This window comes from Ostrea edulis, chromosome 4 (genome assembly GCF_947568905.1).
Source record: "Ostrea edulis chromosome 4, xbOstEdul1.1, whole genome shotgun sequence".
NCBI classification, from domain to species: domain Eukaryota; kingdom Metazoa; phylum Mollusca; class Bivalvia; order Ostreida; family Ostreidae; genus Ostrea; species Ostrea edulis.
This window is the reverse complement of record NC_079167.1, coordinates 4,581,602-4,600,469: the sequence shown is the minus strand read 5'-3', so window position 1 is coordinate 4,600,469 and position 18,868 is coordinate 4,581,602. Positions and strand designations below refer to the sequence as shown.

The window sequence follows — 18,868 nt, the reverse complement described above, 5'->3', positions numbered from 1 at the left end:
TTTAACTTCAATACGGATTTCACTTACGCATATCAAAGGGTAATGACATTGACTAACTTCAACATTTACATGTGAGTGAGTGAGCATGACGGAAGAAACACCACAAAATACAATTTCCATTGAAGAAGGAGATGAAAAGAATGCGACCTTCCAATCTCTAGTAAATCAAATATATTCATATTTCATTCATACTTTAATGTAGGTAAGACTGGCAAGGGAACTAGCCTCTGAGCCTATCTGTATCATATGTGGACAGGCATATTCTCCATTAGTACATGATACAATACATCCACTTCTCGCAAATCTTCATGTTTTGAATCGGAAAATGTGAAAATACCGGAACTGATGATGGTTTGCACTTCAATGTAGGCTATGCCTGTCCACTTCTCTCAAGAGAATAGGTCAAATCATGTATGCGATTACAAAGTTGCTGGCATTAAAAAAAGAAAATGTACAGAGTGTCCCAAAATATATGATATCATTTGATATAACCACCAGAAACACATGCTTTGACCAATTTCTTTAATATATGTATTATTTAATAGTTGATTTTAGAGCAGCAAAATAGTACGAATTGATGTCACAAAATTACATATAATTTTGCTTTTAAAAAATGTCTTGATCAAAATGGATTTACCAAAGGAGCGACCTACCTTCATTTGAAAACTTTATAACCAAACCGAATCTCAGGTTACTGTTATGAAATTATTAAGAAGGGATTTTCAAAAAGAAGCTCATTTCCAGTGCTCCCACTGGACCAAAATTCCCTTTCGCCACTTTTTCGGGGTGCGGCGCAGCGCAAATAATCTCATGCTTTACAATTATTTCCATCATATTATTTTATTCATTACACTGACTTTAGCATTTTGAATCAGTTATAGCACTTAATCATATCCACCTACCATACCTAAACACTTCTTTCTGAATTATTAAGAAGTTGATTTGTTTTTTGATAAATTCTATTATGGAAATAAAAAATCAGATAATAAATCATATAAATATAAACTTCATGATGCTATACCCCTCAGTGAAAACAATGTGAACATTGCCCGAAATGCAGATGTCACAAAACATCAAGCCCAATTTAGAGTCGTATCTCAACCATTCCCTATTAAATTTCCGTTTTTGTATGGAAGATTTTGCAATTTGGACAGAATAAGATGTTTGAGCAGGTGGGGTTGACTGTAAAGCCAAACAATAATATTTTTTAAATTCTAGACTGACATGGGTCAGAAGCTACGAGTTTAGTGTCAAAATAGAATGGGGTGCATAGTCTTATGAGATTAACATTTTTATACTGAACTTCAAAGAAAATTATTTATTAAAATTGCTATGTTCATATCAATGGTGACCGACCGCATTGTTTATGAAATATCGAACTAAAATCAAACCATCAAAATTAAAATCTTGTAATCAACGAGCTTGGCCGCAAAAACAAACAATTGATGTATATACATTATACACAATAATACGGCCAATTCAATTACCGGTCGGTTCTGTGGTTAAGAATTGACATTAATGTGAAGATGATAACACGATAATGAATAAGACTTCAAATGTTAAACAATTGACCACAGCAGGGTACACAGCTGTCCGATGTACTTTATTACATAATCACCGACTTTTTTGCAGCCAAACATTACCTGAGGCTATTATATGGCCTTTGTGACCAGCTCTGTGTGCACTGGAGCGACGCGAGATTTCCGGTCCCAAGTGTTGACTGAATAAACAAATTTTGACTGCATAAACAAACAGGCGATAATGTGTCACTGACAAAGGAAAACACAAGACAGATTTTAAAATACAATTTACTACAAAATGGGATTTTCGCCACTTTAATTTTTTTTTCGCCATTTTTGAAAAAAAATTCGCCATTGGCGAAAATGGCAAAGCCCAGCTCGAGCACTGATTTCTACCTAAAAGGGATAGTGAACAAAAAAAATTTTCGCTACTGGGGCAGTGAAAAACCCAATCTTTTATCTGAGAAATCTGATCATGGAGAAAAAACGGTTTGGGCCACCATGAGTTCTAGAGGGGTAATTGGAACTTTACCAATTCAAGATGAATCAACTGAAACTCAGACTGTAAATAGTACTTGCTAATCATGATTTTTTGAAAAAGAAATTTCCCCATGTTTGATAAGAATGGGTTTTAAATCCTAAGGATAGCTGATTTCAACAAGATGGAGCTACTCCTTATACAATTTGAAATGTCTGGCTACATGAAACGTTTGATGGAAATTTCATCTCTTTTAAAACTTCACACATTTGGCCTCCTCATTCCCTAGACCCAAGTCCTCAGGATTTCTTTTTATGGGGATAACTCAAAGACAATGTGTACAAACTGGAGTTTGAATCCTTGCTATATATTTAAAAAGTATTCTACTGATAAGATCAATATCAACAAATGTGTTGCTGTCATAAGAAATTTATAGGACGTCATTACCCAGATAAGATGTCATTTAGAGCACATCATGTAAAAACTGCAGCGTATTTTAAAGTGAACTCATTTTGCTGTCATTTTTAATGTCTGTCAAATTGTGTGAATAAAATTGGACAGTTTATGTAAATAAATGTTTACGTTGTATTTGTTGTTATTCAATATCTGTTAGATTATGTTTTTCTTATACATGAAGTGGTATCATATATATTGGGACATCCTGTATATATTATGTCTGATTTTTTCTACTGGTGCCTTTTAGGTGAGTAAAAGACACAAACATTAATATGAAAGGTGTTAACCAGCTTCTCTGGTATTAGCTGCAGATCTGTAGCTCTCTGGGGAAATATTGAGACCAACCCAAGAGCCTAAAAGACTGGGGATCTAAATTTGGATTTCTTTGATTATGATTACTGTTGCCGCATTCTTATATTCTAATGTTACAGTATTATAATATTTTGTAATTTAGGGGGTTGTTGATGTTCTGTGTGAGGCATGTGAACAACTGAAATGGAAAGCTCCAACAAAAATCCAGAGAGAAGCCATCCCTGTTGCTTTGCAAGGTGAACTAATCTTTAATTTTACATGAAGGTTTAGTCAAAGCATGTATTCAAAATGAAAGATTACTTGATCATTATTTGATAATACCTGTAGTAACAATGAGATAAACAACAATAATATTGCCATTCCATTGTTTTGTTACACATTGTAGGATCAGATGTCATTGGATTAGCAGAAACTGGTTCAGGAAAAACGGGGGCATTTGCCCTACCAATTTTACAAACCCTTCTAGACAGCCCTCAGAGACTCTATGCTCTTATTCTAACACCTACAAGAGAGCTTGCTTTCCAAATTTCTGAACAGTTTGAAGCTCTTGGGGCATCAATTGGAATCAAATGTGGTGAGTAAATTTTGTTTATTAATATAGGATATTGGAACTGAAAATTTTTGGAACTCTTCAGAAAAAGAAGTTACGAAAATTATGCTTCATTTTGGGCACCTTTCATATGCAAATTAGTGATGACTAAAGACGATTCATTTCTGATTTTAAGATTTTCAGAATGTTGCAAGCTTGTGAATATCCTAGACTCAAAAACATGAGTTGTTAGATTATTAAATTTCTGTTGTTTGGTAGCAGAAGGTGACTCAGAAATAATTCACATCATCATGTATTTCCTCCACCATAAGTGGGTATTTACTCAGTTTGTTCGATTTCTCAAGTCATTGCTTATAACAACCGACTGCTATGCAATGATATTGTAAATACATAATCACATTTTATGCAGGGGGGACTCCTATTATTACCATATACAAAGTTCATCATATTTACATGCAAACATCAATTTATTAGCTGGTCACTTTTATGCCCCCGAGATCGAAGATCGGGGAGCATATTGTTTTTGTCCTGTCTGTCATTCTGTAATTCTGTCATTCTGTCTGAAACTTTAACCTTGCTAATAACTTTTGAACAGTAAGTGATAGAGCTTTGATATTTCACATGAGTATTCCTTGTGACAAGACCTTTCCGTGGGTACCAACATTTTTGACCCCGTGACCTTGACCTTGGAATTTGACCTACTTTTTGAAAACTAAAACCTTGCTAATAACTTTTGAACAGTAAGTGATAGAGTTTTGATATTTCGCATGAGTATTCCTTGTGACAAGACCTTTCCGTTGGTATTAAACCTTTTGACCTTGACATTTGACCTACTTTTAATTGTTTTACATTGGTCATAACTTTTAAATGGTAAATATTACAGCTTTCATATTGTACATGAGCATTTCTTTTGACAAGATCTTTCTACTGGTACCAAGATATTTGCCCTTGTGACCTTGGCCATCTTCGGAATTGGCCATTATCGGGGACATTTGTGTTTCACAAACACATCTTGTGATAATAGTGAAAATGCAAGGTTGAACTGATGAGGTGAACTCATGCACTGAGTATACTGAAGGATAAACCCTGCCCCCACCCCTCTACACGTTTAGATTACAATTATCACTAGTTTATAACAATTAGAAATAAGTTCTACAACTTATGTTAATGTTTTTCATCAGCTTGGATATTGGCGCAAAGGTATATTCATTGAACTGGAGATTCTTATGCGTGATATTCATGACTAGTAACTGACCCCTATTAGGTCAGCATGCTGTCTAGTTACATAACCAGTTATTGTCCTGTTATTTTGGTGAGATATAGCTTCACTGTAATTTTTTGACTGATGTCCACACAATGTAGGAGGCATCAGTAAAAATTCACAGTTAAATAAAATCTTGTCGATATTTAGCTGAGAATCCTTTAACTTCATTGTTTTGTTGACTGGTTGATGACCTCTGCTCTTGATAACAACATCTGACTTACCTGGTAAGAGTTAGTATTGATAGTTGACCCTTTGTATTTACTTTTTATTAAAATTTCTTGTGTGTTTATATGTTGCAAATTCATTAAACTGTGCTTTGGGTGGCAAATGAATATTCAGATTACCAGTAACTGGATTCAAAGTAGACATTTAGTAACACACACTTACATTGGCTTTTAGCTGTGATTGTCGGAGGAATTGATATGATGACACAATCCTTGATGCTGGCCAAGAAACCTCACATTGTTATAGGTAAGGAACTAATTGCAGTTCAGAACATCAGAATTGATACAAGATAATCCCTGAATTGTTAGAAGATAATCCCTGAATTGTTAGAAAAATCCCAAGAGATATCTGTTATAATGTAGCAATTTTAAATTTTAATAGGTGCAAATGGTGTTAAATTTGGGTAATAGAAAACTGATGTTTAACTCATTGGATTAAAAAGCACAAGTTTGTTATGTAATAGTTTCCATAAACTTTGTCATAATATATTTTGAGTTTCTCTGATCAGTGTGTTATCTGTCTGTAATACTTAGAGACTGGACCATGAAAACCAAAACTTGCATGAAATTTTTTTTTACAGAGTTCAAATTTGTTCCAACCAATACCCCAGGGGCCAAAGCAGGCCACATCCTTTAAAAATCTTTTTCTCAACAAAAATGGCTATGATATGTCAAATGGATATGCAAGCATCCTCATGTAATGGAGATTCATATTTAAACAAAGCATGATTACTTGAGTCAGTGGTAGTCACAATTAGGTGTTACATAAAGTTTGTGAAATTATATAAAAGAAAGGTCTTATGAAAATCATCTCATAAACCACAAAGCTGATGGTTTACTTAGAAATTATTTATAAATCCTCTCAACTGCAAGATAAATCTTTTCAACAAGAATGCTGTACACGTTCACAAAATAAAATTCAAGAATCTTGACTAGGTAGTTGATTTGTGTAGATTTGTAAGAGTTATGTCCCCTAGGGCATAGTAGACCTACGCAGAGGTTCAAAGATTAACGGGAAGAATATTTCAAAATCTTTCCAATAATAACAATAATATGAGATCTATGTATCATGTATCATTGAATGACAGGTTCTGGAATATTGATGGCCATGATTAGTGTTTCATTCTTATGGGTTTCATCTTTCTAAAGGCAAGGTGATTCAAATGAGTAGTATGGCCCTTTGACCTCCAAGATTGAATTTAATACCTGTAACTATGTATGTTAACTTTGATATTTTTACCAACAGCAACTCCTGGGCGACTGGTCGACCACTTAGAAAACACAAAGGGATTTAACTTAAGGTCATTAAAATATTTGGTAAGGGAATTCAATGAATATCATATAATATATCTCTGCTAACAAAATTTACTTTACAAGATACCCCAGAACTGTCAGAAAGACAATGAATTTGAATTTCAGGATAGATATTGCCCTGGGCAAATGAAATCTATCTTAGACAAAAAGAAAATAACTAGTGCCCAGGCTGATAGAACAGAAGACCAAACAATATCAGACCTTAGTCATTCGAGATCTGAAGTCTGCTTGCCAATCATAGCATGCAATATTACCTATATAGGTAGATTTGTACATACCAACCCAAATCATATATATAGAAAAGTCATTAAAGTGAATTTTGAAATGTATTTTTAGTATCAAAATTTAAAATCTTGTTCCAACCATCTTTAGAAAATTGAAAGTTGATATGCATTCTCCTGATATAGAAATTGGAAAAGACCTTACAAAACTAGTTTTAATGTACATATGTATTTTCCACAGGTCATGGATGAAGCGGATAGAATTCTTAATATGGATTTTGAACAAGAGGTATGAACTTTTTAAAAAATTGTAACTGACCAATTCTAAGCGAATGAAAGAGGGAGATAAGGACTTCATTTTGTCCTGGAGTTGCAATATATACACACACACACACACACACATACAGTGTATATATATCCAATAATAAAAGTCAAGAAACATAAAACTCGAATAACATTAACAAATGTTATTCGAGTTTTGTGTTTCTTGGCTTTTATTATTGGATGTATTTACTGTATCAAATACTGAATTCTTTTTACAAACTATATATAGGTAAAAAATAAAATATGACAACACGTAAAACTTTTTTACCTATTGATTACCAGACACTGAGGCAATTTTTCACATTTGGATATATATGCAAGACTCTAAAGTGCGATGGTCACGCCAAAGTTCGATGGTGCAGAGTTCGGTAACGTTTGTGACATCACATCATTGTTATGTCATTCTTAACGTCTTTCAAAATAAAACCGAAGAAATGCAACATGGACGACAGCAATGGCAAGATTTACACTGTTGAGGATAGTGAGAACGGCAAAGTACATTTGTTGTCGAACTATCTACTTTGCCCAAACATTCTTTAATTCATGATCATTTATTACTTTGACATACACGTATTAATTCCTGTGGGTATGCTATGAATCCTATGATACAAAACATTCTATACAATTTTGCATTGGAAAATGTTGTGTTTAATAACACGACAACTAAATGGTAATATAAGTTTTTATTCTTATTTCTGTGCATGGATTTTGCACTGATATTTTGGTGAAACAACACACAGTTGGTTCAGTCTGTACCAAAACACTTTCGTTTACAAACCAGTGGATTTCGGCATGTCACACCATCGCACTTTGGCATGTCAGACCATCACACTTTGACGAATGAGTGTGGACCATTGCACTTTGGCGTGTCACACCATCGGGGTTTGGCGCAGACCATCGCACTGTGGTGTGACCATCGCACTTTGGAGTCCCATCACACTTTGGAGTCCTACATATATATAGATCTCAATAAATACAGATTTGATATCTATTCTTTAATGTTTGCATCAGTACTTGTTTTTGTAAATCAGTTCCTTACTTTCACCCAACAGGTTGATAAAATTTTGAAGGCGATACCAAGAGAAAGAAGAACCCTGCTGTTTTCAGCTACCATGACAAAAAAGGTATCTTGATAGACTTAATTCATTTATCAAAAACAAGAAAATTTTTGCACTCATTTCATTTTGAAATAAAGAGGAGGCTGTCAAAGGCTACTTTATGTAAACTGCATTATATACTTGTATATGTATATTCTAAAATTAGTTGTTTGATGATATATTTTTACATTCAATTATATTTTAAAAATTGGATATAGAATCAACAAAATATTTAAACCTATTTCACCCATATCTTAATAAGGTTGCAAAATTACAAAGGGCATCCCTACAGAACCCAGTGAAAGTGGAAGTCTCCTCTAAATACCAGACTGTGGATAAACTCCAGCAGTATTACTTATTCATACCAGTAAAATATAAGGTACATACAACTAAACTTTGCTCATTTAGTTACATGATGATAGAACTTTCATAGTCTTAAGCATGCATGGTTTATCTTTTCAGGATGTGTATTTGGTGTATATTCTGAATGAGCTGGCAGGGAACTCCTTTATGGTGTTCTGTAGCACTTGTGCTAACACACAGAGAGTGGCACTAATGTTACGTAACCTGGGACTTACCGCAATTCCCCTTCATGGACAAATGAGTCAGGTAGTTTGAAATGTTTAGAATTTATAAGTTGATAAAAATAAATGTTTATTCTACTGTAGTATGAGTAATTTACCAAGAAGATTTTAAAATTATGGATGATTCATTAGATGTTGATTTTCTTCTTCCAGTACATAATCAGTTGTTTGAATTCATGCAAGACCATGTTTGGTGTATAGATACTTAACCTATGATACGTAAATGATATACAGGTATAATGTAAATGTCAATCATGGCAAATGAAGCAAACTGATTAAACAGTTCTCTATCTAACAGCAATGTATTTCTTATTTTCAGTCAAAGCGACTTGGGTCTTTGAATAAATTCAAAAGTAAAAACCGATCGATCCTTATTGCCACTGATGTAGCAAGCAGGTTAGTTTCATTTTTTGCTGATGCATATGTAATATAAGAGAACGTTATACAGAACTTTATTGGAAATATACTTCCTTTTCCAGAGGTTTAGATATACCACATGTTGATGTTGTTTTGAATTTGGACATCCCCACACATTCTAAAGATTACATTCATCGAGTTGGCAGGACGGCAAGAGCTGGTCGTTCAGGTGTAGCCATCACCTTTGTTTCACAGTAAGTCGGTATAAAACCATAAGTAACTTTCTTCTTGTACCTGTATACCTATAGTTCACCTGGCAATCATTTGTGAAAATAAAACTTAGTCTTACATGTTGTATAGATTGAGTTGAAATTCTAGGTGTAATGTTGATCTGAGGTAGATTTTCTAATATGTTCCACAGGGGCTAAGCCCATTTGGGTGCGAACTCTGTGATACCATAAATATAGAATGGGTTCTATCTCTGACCCTGATAAAAAAAAATAGCCACTCGCTTCAAATGTCTAAAAAAAATCGAAATCAATTGCGATATGTGTAATTTGCCGGTCTCCCTGCATAGATTAATGTTTTAACTACATGCATGCCAAATTTCAAGCCACGGGTTCTTAAAATAACAGAGATATATGTCATCGTTCTCACGATTTCACCTGTTTATCTTTACTAGGACATTTACCGGTCCAGGTCACTGGGTGCTTTTTTACCTATGACAGCAGCACAATTCCGACTAGTGTAGAAGATTTCGGACCTATCAATTAAAATTTCACATCAAATATACACTACCTACTTACTCTTTTTTTTTTTTTATCAGGGTCAGAGATAGAACCCTTTCTATGTTTATTGTATCATAGAGTTTGGGCCCAAACGGACTTAGCCCCTGTGATATGTTCCTATCTTTACTGCTTCTTGACCTGTGCATGTATAATTTGGAAGTTTGATAATAAGTTGATACATGTTGTGTAGGTCATGCAGTCGCACACGTTGAGAAACCTGACATTCTCACATCATATGCCGAACTGTATAAACATACATCAGGCACTGTTTAAATGTGTAACTGGAGATCCCCGAACTGTATAAACATACATCAGGCACTGTTTAAATGTGTAACTGGAGATCCCAGTTTAGAACAAAGTGGTATCCATAATTAATTTTTGTTGGTTCATGTAATAACTTGAAATATATGATTTAGTAACCATAAAATCGTATAAACTATGGATAAAAACTTATCATTAAAACCTGTTGTATCTGTACCATACCATAATGAAAATTTCTAATTGTACACCTGGAAAAGTGTGTGTAGTTGTCTGTCTAATTTTCAAACTTTACCACACATTGTTTCCATTCATCGCGAGTCCAGCAGGTTTTAACATTTCTCAGGTTACTTTCTACTAGAAGTAGTCTGTACTCTCTGTCTGTCACAGTCTTGTGAACGCTTCTATTGCCATTGGCAGATTTGCATATTGTTAGGACAGTTATCCTGAAAGTTATTATGGATTTAAGAGAGGTGGATGGTGTAAAATAGCTTGTGAACACTTCTACTACATGGCTTGTCAGATAGCCATGAAATTTTGTACAATACTTCATTATCATTTAAAGATGTTCACATTGTTCTGACCAGGGATCTAATATTTTCCTACAATTTACAGTGGATCAAAGAGGAGTGTTTTATGGCTTTTTTTTTTGTATACCAGGGTATGTTCATTTTCCAACTGGTACTTCAGTATAACAGTCATTATTTTTGTATCATATACAACAATGACATTGGTCACATTGATGTTGAATCTTTTCTCCATCTTTTTCCTCAATGCACAAAGTGCAGTTCGTAATGTATATGTCCCTGCTCATGCTTTCTCCTCCATACCATTCAGTACATCAAGGGGAGGGAGTGTAATTTAGAGCACTTTCAATCTGGGGAGCTGGGGAGACATTTGTTTTTAACAAAAAAACAAATTGTATTTGTGTTCAGGTGAGCAGTTCAGACTTGTGGGATCCAAGGATATTATCTAATACAGAGGGCAGAATAAATCATAGAACTGTTACAGCAAACTTCCTGCATATATAAGGATGCTCTAACATTTTGTGCCATTGTATTGGAACATGTAATATTGATTGGCAGGAAGTCATCCAATGATGGAGTGTAGGGAGGTTTCTGAAATGTTCTTTAAATGTGTTTTTAGATATGATGTGGAATTGTATCAGAGAATAGAACACCTGATAGGTAAAAAGTTACCTTTGTACAAGACAGAGGAAGAGGAAGTGATGCAGCTGATGGAGCGAGTGACTGAGGCACAGCGATATGCCAAAATGGTGAGTGTAAAAAATGTCAGAACACATCAGTGCATCTGTGTACTTTTCAAAAATCTTCATCGTTGAAGATTTATGATAATGAATCCTTCTACTGTATTTTAGAAACCTTTAATATGTGCACGTACACATGTAAAGTGTTTGAGAATAGTTACAATTCAGCAGATTTAAAATGATTTTCAATGAAATTTGATCTACAATGGGGGTCAAGTAACGAGATATTTAATGTTCTCTTGTGGTTTGTTGCATCAGGAAATCAATGAAACAGAGCGAGGGAGGAAGAAACGTAAGAATGAAGATGATGAAGCTGACGACACAGAAGAATCACTAGGAGTTCGCAAAAAATTCAAAAAGAAAAACAAGAAAATCTGATTACTCTGTTATGTATATCTTGTAAAATATGTATTTACAGTATATGTTTTGTGATGAATTAATGTGAGAAGGGAGATAAATCTTGGAAAGCAGAGCCAATATTAAAGATAAACTGTTTATTTTAAGAACGATCTTAGCTCTAAAGATGATTAACAAATTCTCAGAATTATCATGAGTGAAAACCTGGAGTTTAAAAAAAAATTGCAGAAAGTGAATTTGGACATGAAATTAATGTTGGCATTTTAAAACAGATAGAACTTAGTATTCAGTTGAAGACTCAATAAAAGTGGAAAAGGAATATTTGTTTTGGTGTTTTTCATATACTGAAAGGTATGCTGAAATATACAAGTAGTTGTTGTTTAAAAGTGATAAGGTTTAGTATACATGTATATCGGGTTTGAGATATTTTTCGACTTTTTAAAATGTTTAAAATTTAATGTTGGAAAGCAATTTTGATCAATAACTCGGTGATATCTCTTCAACAACAATGCGTTATGACTTTGGATGAATGTAAATCAGCAAAAGTCAAGGTAATTGGTGAGCAATATTTGTTTTAGGTCATTTTAAAGATGTTAACTTGTGGAATGCTGCTGTGGCTTCTGATTAGCTGGATCATACAGAAGAGGTGCATGTCAAGAAGTCTGGGTGTAATAAATGTTTTAGTGGTTGCTTCCTCGTAGGGTGATATGAATTAGAATGCTGATGTCTAGGTTTTAATCTGTGATATATAAACATTTACTCCTGAACAAGTGCATGCAAACTACTAAGTCTTCTTTCAGGTGCATTACTATGAAGTTATTTAAGTCAGGTTAGCAATTCAAAGCCCCAGTGGTGACGTCTCCATATGTGTGAAATAAAATTGAGAGGGACGTTAAACAATATACAATCAATCAATCAACCAAAGCCCCTTTTCACATCAAATTTTCCAATTAAGATGAACATTTAAAAACACCATAATTCTGTCTCTGCTATGAAATGGCTCAGGGGGTACCTTTCCCTCCATCATTCTGTCATGGTTGATTTTCATCATTTTATTTCTGTGCTTGTAGGTAATAAATTTTTAGTATCTCTTTTGCTGTGAATCCCTCTTCCATCCCCAAGCCCAAAACAAGAGGCCCAGGGGCCACATCGCTCACCTTGGTCCATTTTAAAGATTTTCCCCTATATAGTTGCATGCAAAACCTTGATCCCCTATTGTGTTCCCACCCTACCCCATGGGGACCATGATTTGAACGAACTTAAACCTGCAGTATGTCAGGAAGCTTTCATATAAATTTGAACTTTTCTGGCCCAGTGGTTCTTGAGAAGAGGATTTTCCCTAAATGCTCACATGTAAACTTTAATCCCCTATTGTGACCCCACCCTACCCCCATAGACCATGATTTGAACAAACTTGAATCTGCACTATGTCAGCTAGAAACCTTTCATGTAAATCTAAACTGTTCTGGCCCAGTGGTTCTTGAAAAGAAGATTTTCCCTATATATTTGCATGTAAAACTTTGATCCCGTATTTTGGCCCGACCTTTCTCCCAGGAGCCATGATTTGAAGAATCTTGAATCTTCACTATGTCAGGAAGCTTTCATGTAAATTAAAACTTTTCTGGCCCAGTGGTTCTTGTGAAGAATTAGATTTTTAAATGACCCACCCTATTTTTGCATTTTCATGATTTTCTCGCCTTCGACATTTCATGACCCTTCATTTTAATAAAATTGAATTCCCTTCACCCATGAATGATGTGTGCCAAGTTTGATTGAAATTGGTTCAGTGGTTCTGGAGAACAAGATGAAAATATGAAAAGTTTACAATGACAGACAACGGGAAATTTTGATCAAAAAAGCTCACTGAGCCTTCAGCTCAGGTGAGCTAAAAATATATATTATAATATGCATATATGGACACGATATTAGATTTTGGGTACGAGTTTTGGGTCATCTTCTCTAGCCAAGGGTTTATGGTCTACTCTGCTCCCCATATGAAAAGCAAAAAGGACCGAAAACCCATCGCTTGCGCAGATGGTTGGGGTCCGTGAAATATTTAGAAATATGTCGGGATCGAAATTCTCAATACTTTCCAAGATGTCTGCATCCATGATGATCTGCCGGGGACACAGATTATTAATTCCCTGTGTGGCACATGTACAACGCCGATGGATCAGTATAAATTACACAATGACGGGATTTCATCTATTGTAAGTTAACTTTAATTTCTATATATACAATGAATTGTACTTGTTTAGGACGTTGCATAATAGGTAGGTCAGGAGTTCGAATTTCCTCGTTAAAGTACCGATCTGAATGCTGGGTTTAATTTTAGATACAATAAAAAAGAAAATAGTTTTCAATTACTCATTGATAGAGAGGAAAGGTGAAATATGTATTTTTTCTTCTTATTTAATTCCAATGATGTATCTTAATATGTTGACTTGCACAGTACACACTGAAACAATCGCATCATACTTATGTTTATCTGATTAGTTATCATTCAAATTTTCTAAATTTAAAGGTTGAGAAAGTGTTATAGTAGAAATGGAGGCAAACCTTGTTTGCATTTGTTTTGTAATATTGCAACTGTTTGCGGTGATGTTTTGTGATGTAACATACACATGCATCAATCTTATTGACATTATTGTCCTTGTTTTTATATTTCAATTTTCAATTGAAACATACTAGTGTATTTTAATTTTTAAAAAAATAATTATTCATGAAAATGACACCACAATTAGAATACTATATCTACAACAAGTAAAATCTCATTTTATCTGTTGTTCACACAACATTTATTTCATAATGGAGTTGCTTTAATCTCTGAATTAAACATTACTAGCATTTTTGTGAGCAGGTCTTTATGATTTATAATCATCATATTTTGCAGCAGTGCCAGGTGTTATAGTTTTCATGTAGTTAACTAATTTTCCTGTTTATTTGTGATTGTGATAGATTACCAGATGTTCCTGATGATACACCGGAAACTAACTCGCTGTTACGATGCCATGAGTTGCCAGATTTCAGTGTACCACCAGACAAAATTATTACTGGAGCAGCAAAACTTGCTCAGGATTATGATATGGCATTTCAAGATCATTTAAAACAGTTACAAGGTACTTGACAACAATATCTGGAGACAAAACTTTATGACAGTAGAACTGATATGCATTGCTTCTTTTGATAAGAATTTATTATTCATTTACATTTATGATACATTAATGATTTACATTGTAGAGTCTGAGGACCCTCCTACATTTGAATCTGTTATTCACCCTATAGAGAAGGCCAGGGTACCATTATATTACTGTTTGTACACAGGCAAACAGCTGGGTGTGGGAAAAGCTGGAAGATATTATGATGCATTCTTGAAGGTAAAATTGAACAGACTAAAACAAAACCATCATTCATCAATTGTGTCAGCATTTTTAACAAAAGTATGAATGCTGTAGATATCTTAAATCTATTATAATAGAACTAAAAAAAGTTTATACAGAGACAATTACATAAACACTTATATTCAGTAAGATGATTTTGAACAGTGTAATGTGATACTGCAAATACATGTCTTTGCATTCTACACATTTCCTTTACTTTACAATAGTAAGCTGTCATACTTTACAATAGTAAGCTGTCTTGGTTACTGGGAGTACAAGACCAATGGCCTGGCACAATAAATTTATTACCAGACTGTTAACAGGCACTGTCCCTTGGTGCTCCCTGTAATCAGGTCAACATATTGTGTTTTTTTTTTTTTTTTGTTTTTTTTTATTCTTTCATATAATGCTATTATTCTCTTTTATATAAGTATTCACACGGCACTATCATTATCTGCTATCCCAGAAACTGATGTGTGAGGCAGTTGGGTTATTTTATTTATCATGTTGTTAATTTAAATCTTGTCTCTAATCAGTATTTCATATATAATTATATAGATATGTGCAGTGCAGAAGTATGAACTCTGTCAGTATTACCGGTAGTACTTCTAAATGATTGTTATTTATTTTCATTGTTATAATTAATTGCCTGTTAACATGTACATGCCCCCCGAGGGCCCTTGATTGGTGAATAAACTATATATATATATATGTAATTGTAAATACATATATATATATATATTACCTCCTGCAAATTTGTAATATTATCATTGGTTTACATCGCTCACATGAAGACCACATATATATTCCACACACCATCATTGGTATCCAGATTTATCCCATACACTGTCAATGGCCATGAATCTTTATACATGGTTAATATAGGTGAGTTATTTCACTTCTCACGTTTACTTTGGGTTGAAAGTTGCAGACTGCTTAATAACACAGCTGAAAACTCCAGTTGAATAAATAGATTTCCAACTATTAAAGGGACATGGACACAAATTGAGCTGAAAATTTTCAAATTTTGTTTTTTGATTTTTAATGTTTAGAATGCTTAACTAAGGTATTACTAATGATCAGCAAAAATTTGACTGTCAGTAGTCAAGGTACATGGGAGATATAGAGGTCACAAGTCCTTGTCATGTAAACATGGCGTGTGCCATGTTTTTGTTTACATACGTTAAATAAACTAGTAAAAGTTTCGTTTAAAGCAGACTTTTTCAATTTATAAGTGAATTACCAACACAATTAAATATTTTCAAGTGTTTGGCAACATCTCATTTTGTATTAAACACGCTATTTTCTATTAAACAGTCTAATGTAAACAAAAACATGGCACAAGCCTTGTTTACATAACAAAGAATTTTGAGTGCTGTATTTCACTTATAATTCAACAACTGATATTCAAATTTTGGTTGACCATTAGAAATACTTTAGTTAAGCATTGTAAACAATAAGAATGGAAAAATGAAATTGAAAATTTTAAGCTCAAATCATGTCTATGCCCCTTTAAAATGAAAACAACACATTGAATGCAAGTACGTAAAAACTTTTTCACATCACTTGTGTGTGACGTCATAGTTGTTTCAGGTCACAGTGTATCCTACATGATTGCTCAATGTCATTCAAGTTTTATTTCTCATATATTTGTGCTATTTAAAAAAGGCAGTCGGTAGGATATATTTATTTCGCCCCATATGGAATTTACTGACCATGTATAAACCATATTAGGTCAACTACAAACCATGTAACTAATAGTATGCATTCAATGATGATTTACAACTGGGTACAATCTATTTCATTGTTCACTTTCTCAAACATTTTATTCCCTAAGCAATTGAGGGGTGAGTGTCTATGAATATTAAATCTGACCTCAAGAACTTTCCAATTACTTTCAGACATTAGATGTTGCTGGTCCAGTAGAATCAGAGAGGTGGTATGGAAAAAGCCTGTACAAAGCTTTGCTGGTAAATCTTAGGTTTAATCAACTGGTGTGTATTCATGCAAGACATTTTAACACTTACAAAAAATTTTGAAAGTTAGTTGATTTTTTTGGTTTGTTTAATATTCAGAGTGTACGAAACAATGGGAACCTCACAGAAACCCAGTCACGATTAATTGACCTCTATATTCATGAATTCATACGTAGTGGAGCAGAGCTAAAGGAGACACAAAAAAAGGGGCTTTCCACAATTACAAAGAACATCTTAAAAGAACAGGATAAATACAGGTGACGTTGAACTTGATTTTGTTATCGATCTTCTGTTCTTCATTTCTGTTGTAACTGTGAAGGAGGACAGGTAATAAGAGGTCACATATGTACAAAAATATACCTCAGGGTCATCAAAATGTATAATACATATGTACCTACAAAAATGTACATACAAAAATATACTTCTGGGTCATCAAAATGTATAATACATACAAAAATATACTTCTGGGTCATCAAAATGTATAATACATACAAAAATATACTTCTGGGTCATCAAAATGTATAATACATATATACATACAAAAATATACTTCTGGGTCATCAAAATGTATAATACATATGTACATACAAAAATATACTTTTGGGTCATCAAAATGTATTATACATATGTACATACGAAAATGCATGGCTGGGTCAGTGTCTGTAAAGGAATTAAATCTCATTTCTGTTTAACTTTGCTTTTTTAAGGAAGAATATGGACAATGCTTTAAGTCTATCTTCTCGCAAGATTGATGAGACTTACATTCATGGTATTCCTCTTAGTGTTCTTCAGTACATGGTGCCTCCAGGGTAAGACTTCAGTATGCTTTGTAGTAATTATACAGATGTACAGCTTATATAATTCACTATTTCTAGTCTTTCTAAAGGTCTCTTCACTTTCAAAAATACCATGGTTTTGTAAATTGTACATCTAATATTGGACAATGCTGATGATTGATTGTATATCATTTAACATCCGTCTCTAGAATTTTTCACTCATATAGAGACATCACCATTGCTGGTGAAGGGCTGCAAAATTTAGGCCTCTGCTCAGTGCTTACAACCTATGAGCAGGGAGGGATCTTTATTGTGCCACACATACCGTGACACAGGGCTTCGATTTCAGCAGTCTAGTCACCTCTTACAACAAGCAAGGGGTACTAAGGACCTATTCTCACCTGAATCCACAAAGGATCAATGCTGATGAATATAGAAAAATCAAATATGTTTCTTTGATGCATTTATACAAGAGGAAGTCTAAAAATAGTCCAAAGTATCTGGAGTCAATATGAGATGTGTGTACATGTATATATTGTGTAGATTTATGTATGACTATATTTTTTTCCTATCAGGTCTGATCCCAGAAAGGGTCCTTGGAGAATTATTCATCATCCATCAGTTTATTCTGGTATACTTAAATACTGTCAACTTGGATCACTGAGGAAAGAAGTCTGGATAAAAAAGGTCAGCTTGGCTGGTAGTGATATGATGGAAAGACATTCCAGCAATATACATGCAATTCATGGAATTGTTCAAAACAGGTACCATTACATGTAATGTTATATAATGCATCTGAAACATTACCCCCTCCCTCTGAATAGTACACAAAGCCTCTTACATTTTCAATTTGGTTGCAGACATCTGTTAGCCACAAAGCTAGGATACAAAAGTTATGTGGATTTTGTATTGGAGAGAACAATGGCGGGAAGCATGGATAATATTGTCAGTGTGCTGGATATGTAAGTAGAATGTGTACAGGGATTGACATTAACTGTTGAAAGATTGCCCGGAACAAATGAAGTCTCGCTTTGGGCAAAATGAACTCAAGAAATACTTATCCGATTGGGCAAGTCAATATTTTTGGAATGTGATATCTGACATACAATTCTAAATTCTATTCTTTATCCAAGGATTTTATCACACATTTGAATTTTTGGAAAATCCTGGGTAGCATTTCTACCTTAGTGATTTTAAAGTTGTACTGAATATACAATGTAATCGACTCTCCGACATACAATTTAACCTGATAGTGGTTTCATAGCAAAGCTTCAAGAAAGCATGACTTCTCAGTCTTCTGTTTTACATATTTTGGGGAAAATTTAACAGAAAAGATGAAAAATCAGATTGAAAATAAAAAAAAAT

At 33.9% G+C, this 18,868-nt stretch overlaps 1 protein-coding gene across 1 annotated transcript in view; it reads left to right on the top strand.

Moving 5' to 3' along the window:
• The first annotated feature begins 15 nt into the window (after nt 1-15).
• LOC125670671 (probable ATP-dependent RNA helicase DDX27) overlaps nt 16-18,868 on the top strand; it is a 30,736-nt gene continuing 11,883 nt past the window's right edge. The window contains exons 1-20 of the mRNA XM_056161725.1: nt 16-160; nt 2,909-3,002; nt 3,152-3,340; nt 4,980-5,051; nt 6,051-6,121; nt 6,581-6,628; nt 7,716-7,787; nt 8,023-8,139; nt 8,223-8,369; nt 8,664-8,740; nt 8,824-8,955; nt 10,894-11,023; nt 11,273-11,349; nt 14,336-14,490; nt 14,612-14,748; nt 16,653-16,721; nt 16,827-16,984; nt 17,435-17,536; nt 18,079-18,267; nt 18,364-18,465. Coding sequence (XP_056017700.1) covers nt 86-160; nt 2,909-3,002; nt 3,152-3,340; nt 4,980-5,051; nt 6,051-6,121; nt 6,581-6,628; nt 7,716-7,787; nt 8,023-8,139; nt 8,223-8,369; nt 8,664-8,740; nt 8,824-8,955; nt 10,894-11,023; nt 11,273-11,349; nt 14,336-14,490; nt 14,612-14,748; nt 16,653-16,721; nt 16,827-16,984; nt 17,435-17,536; nt 18,079-18,267; nt 18,364-18,465 — 2,213 coding nt within the window. The 5' untranslated portion in view covers nt 16-85. The remainder of the gene's footprint in view (nt 161-2,908; nt 3,003-3,151; nt 3,341-4,979; nt 5,052-6,050; nt 6,122-6,580; nt 6,629-7,715; nt 7,788-8,022; nt 8,140-8,222; nt 8,370-8,663; nt 8,741-8,823; nt 8,956-10,893; nt 11,024-11,272; nt 11,350-14,335; nt 14,491-14,611; nt 14,749-16,652; nt 16,722-16,826; nt 16,985-17,434; nt 17,537-18,078; nt 18,268-18,363; nt 18,466-18,868) is intronic.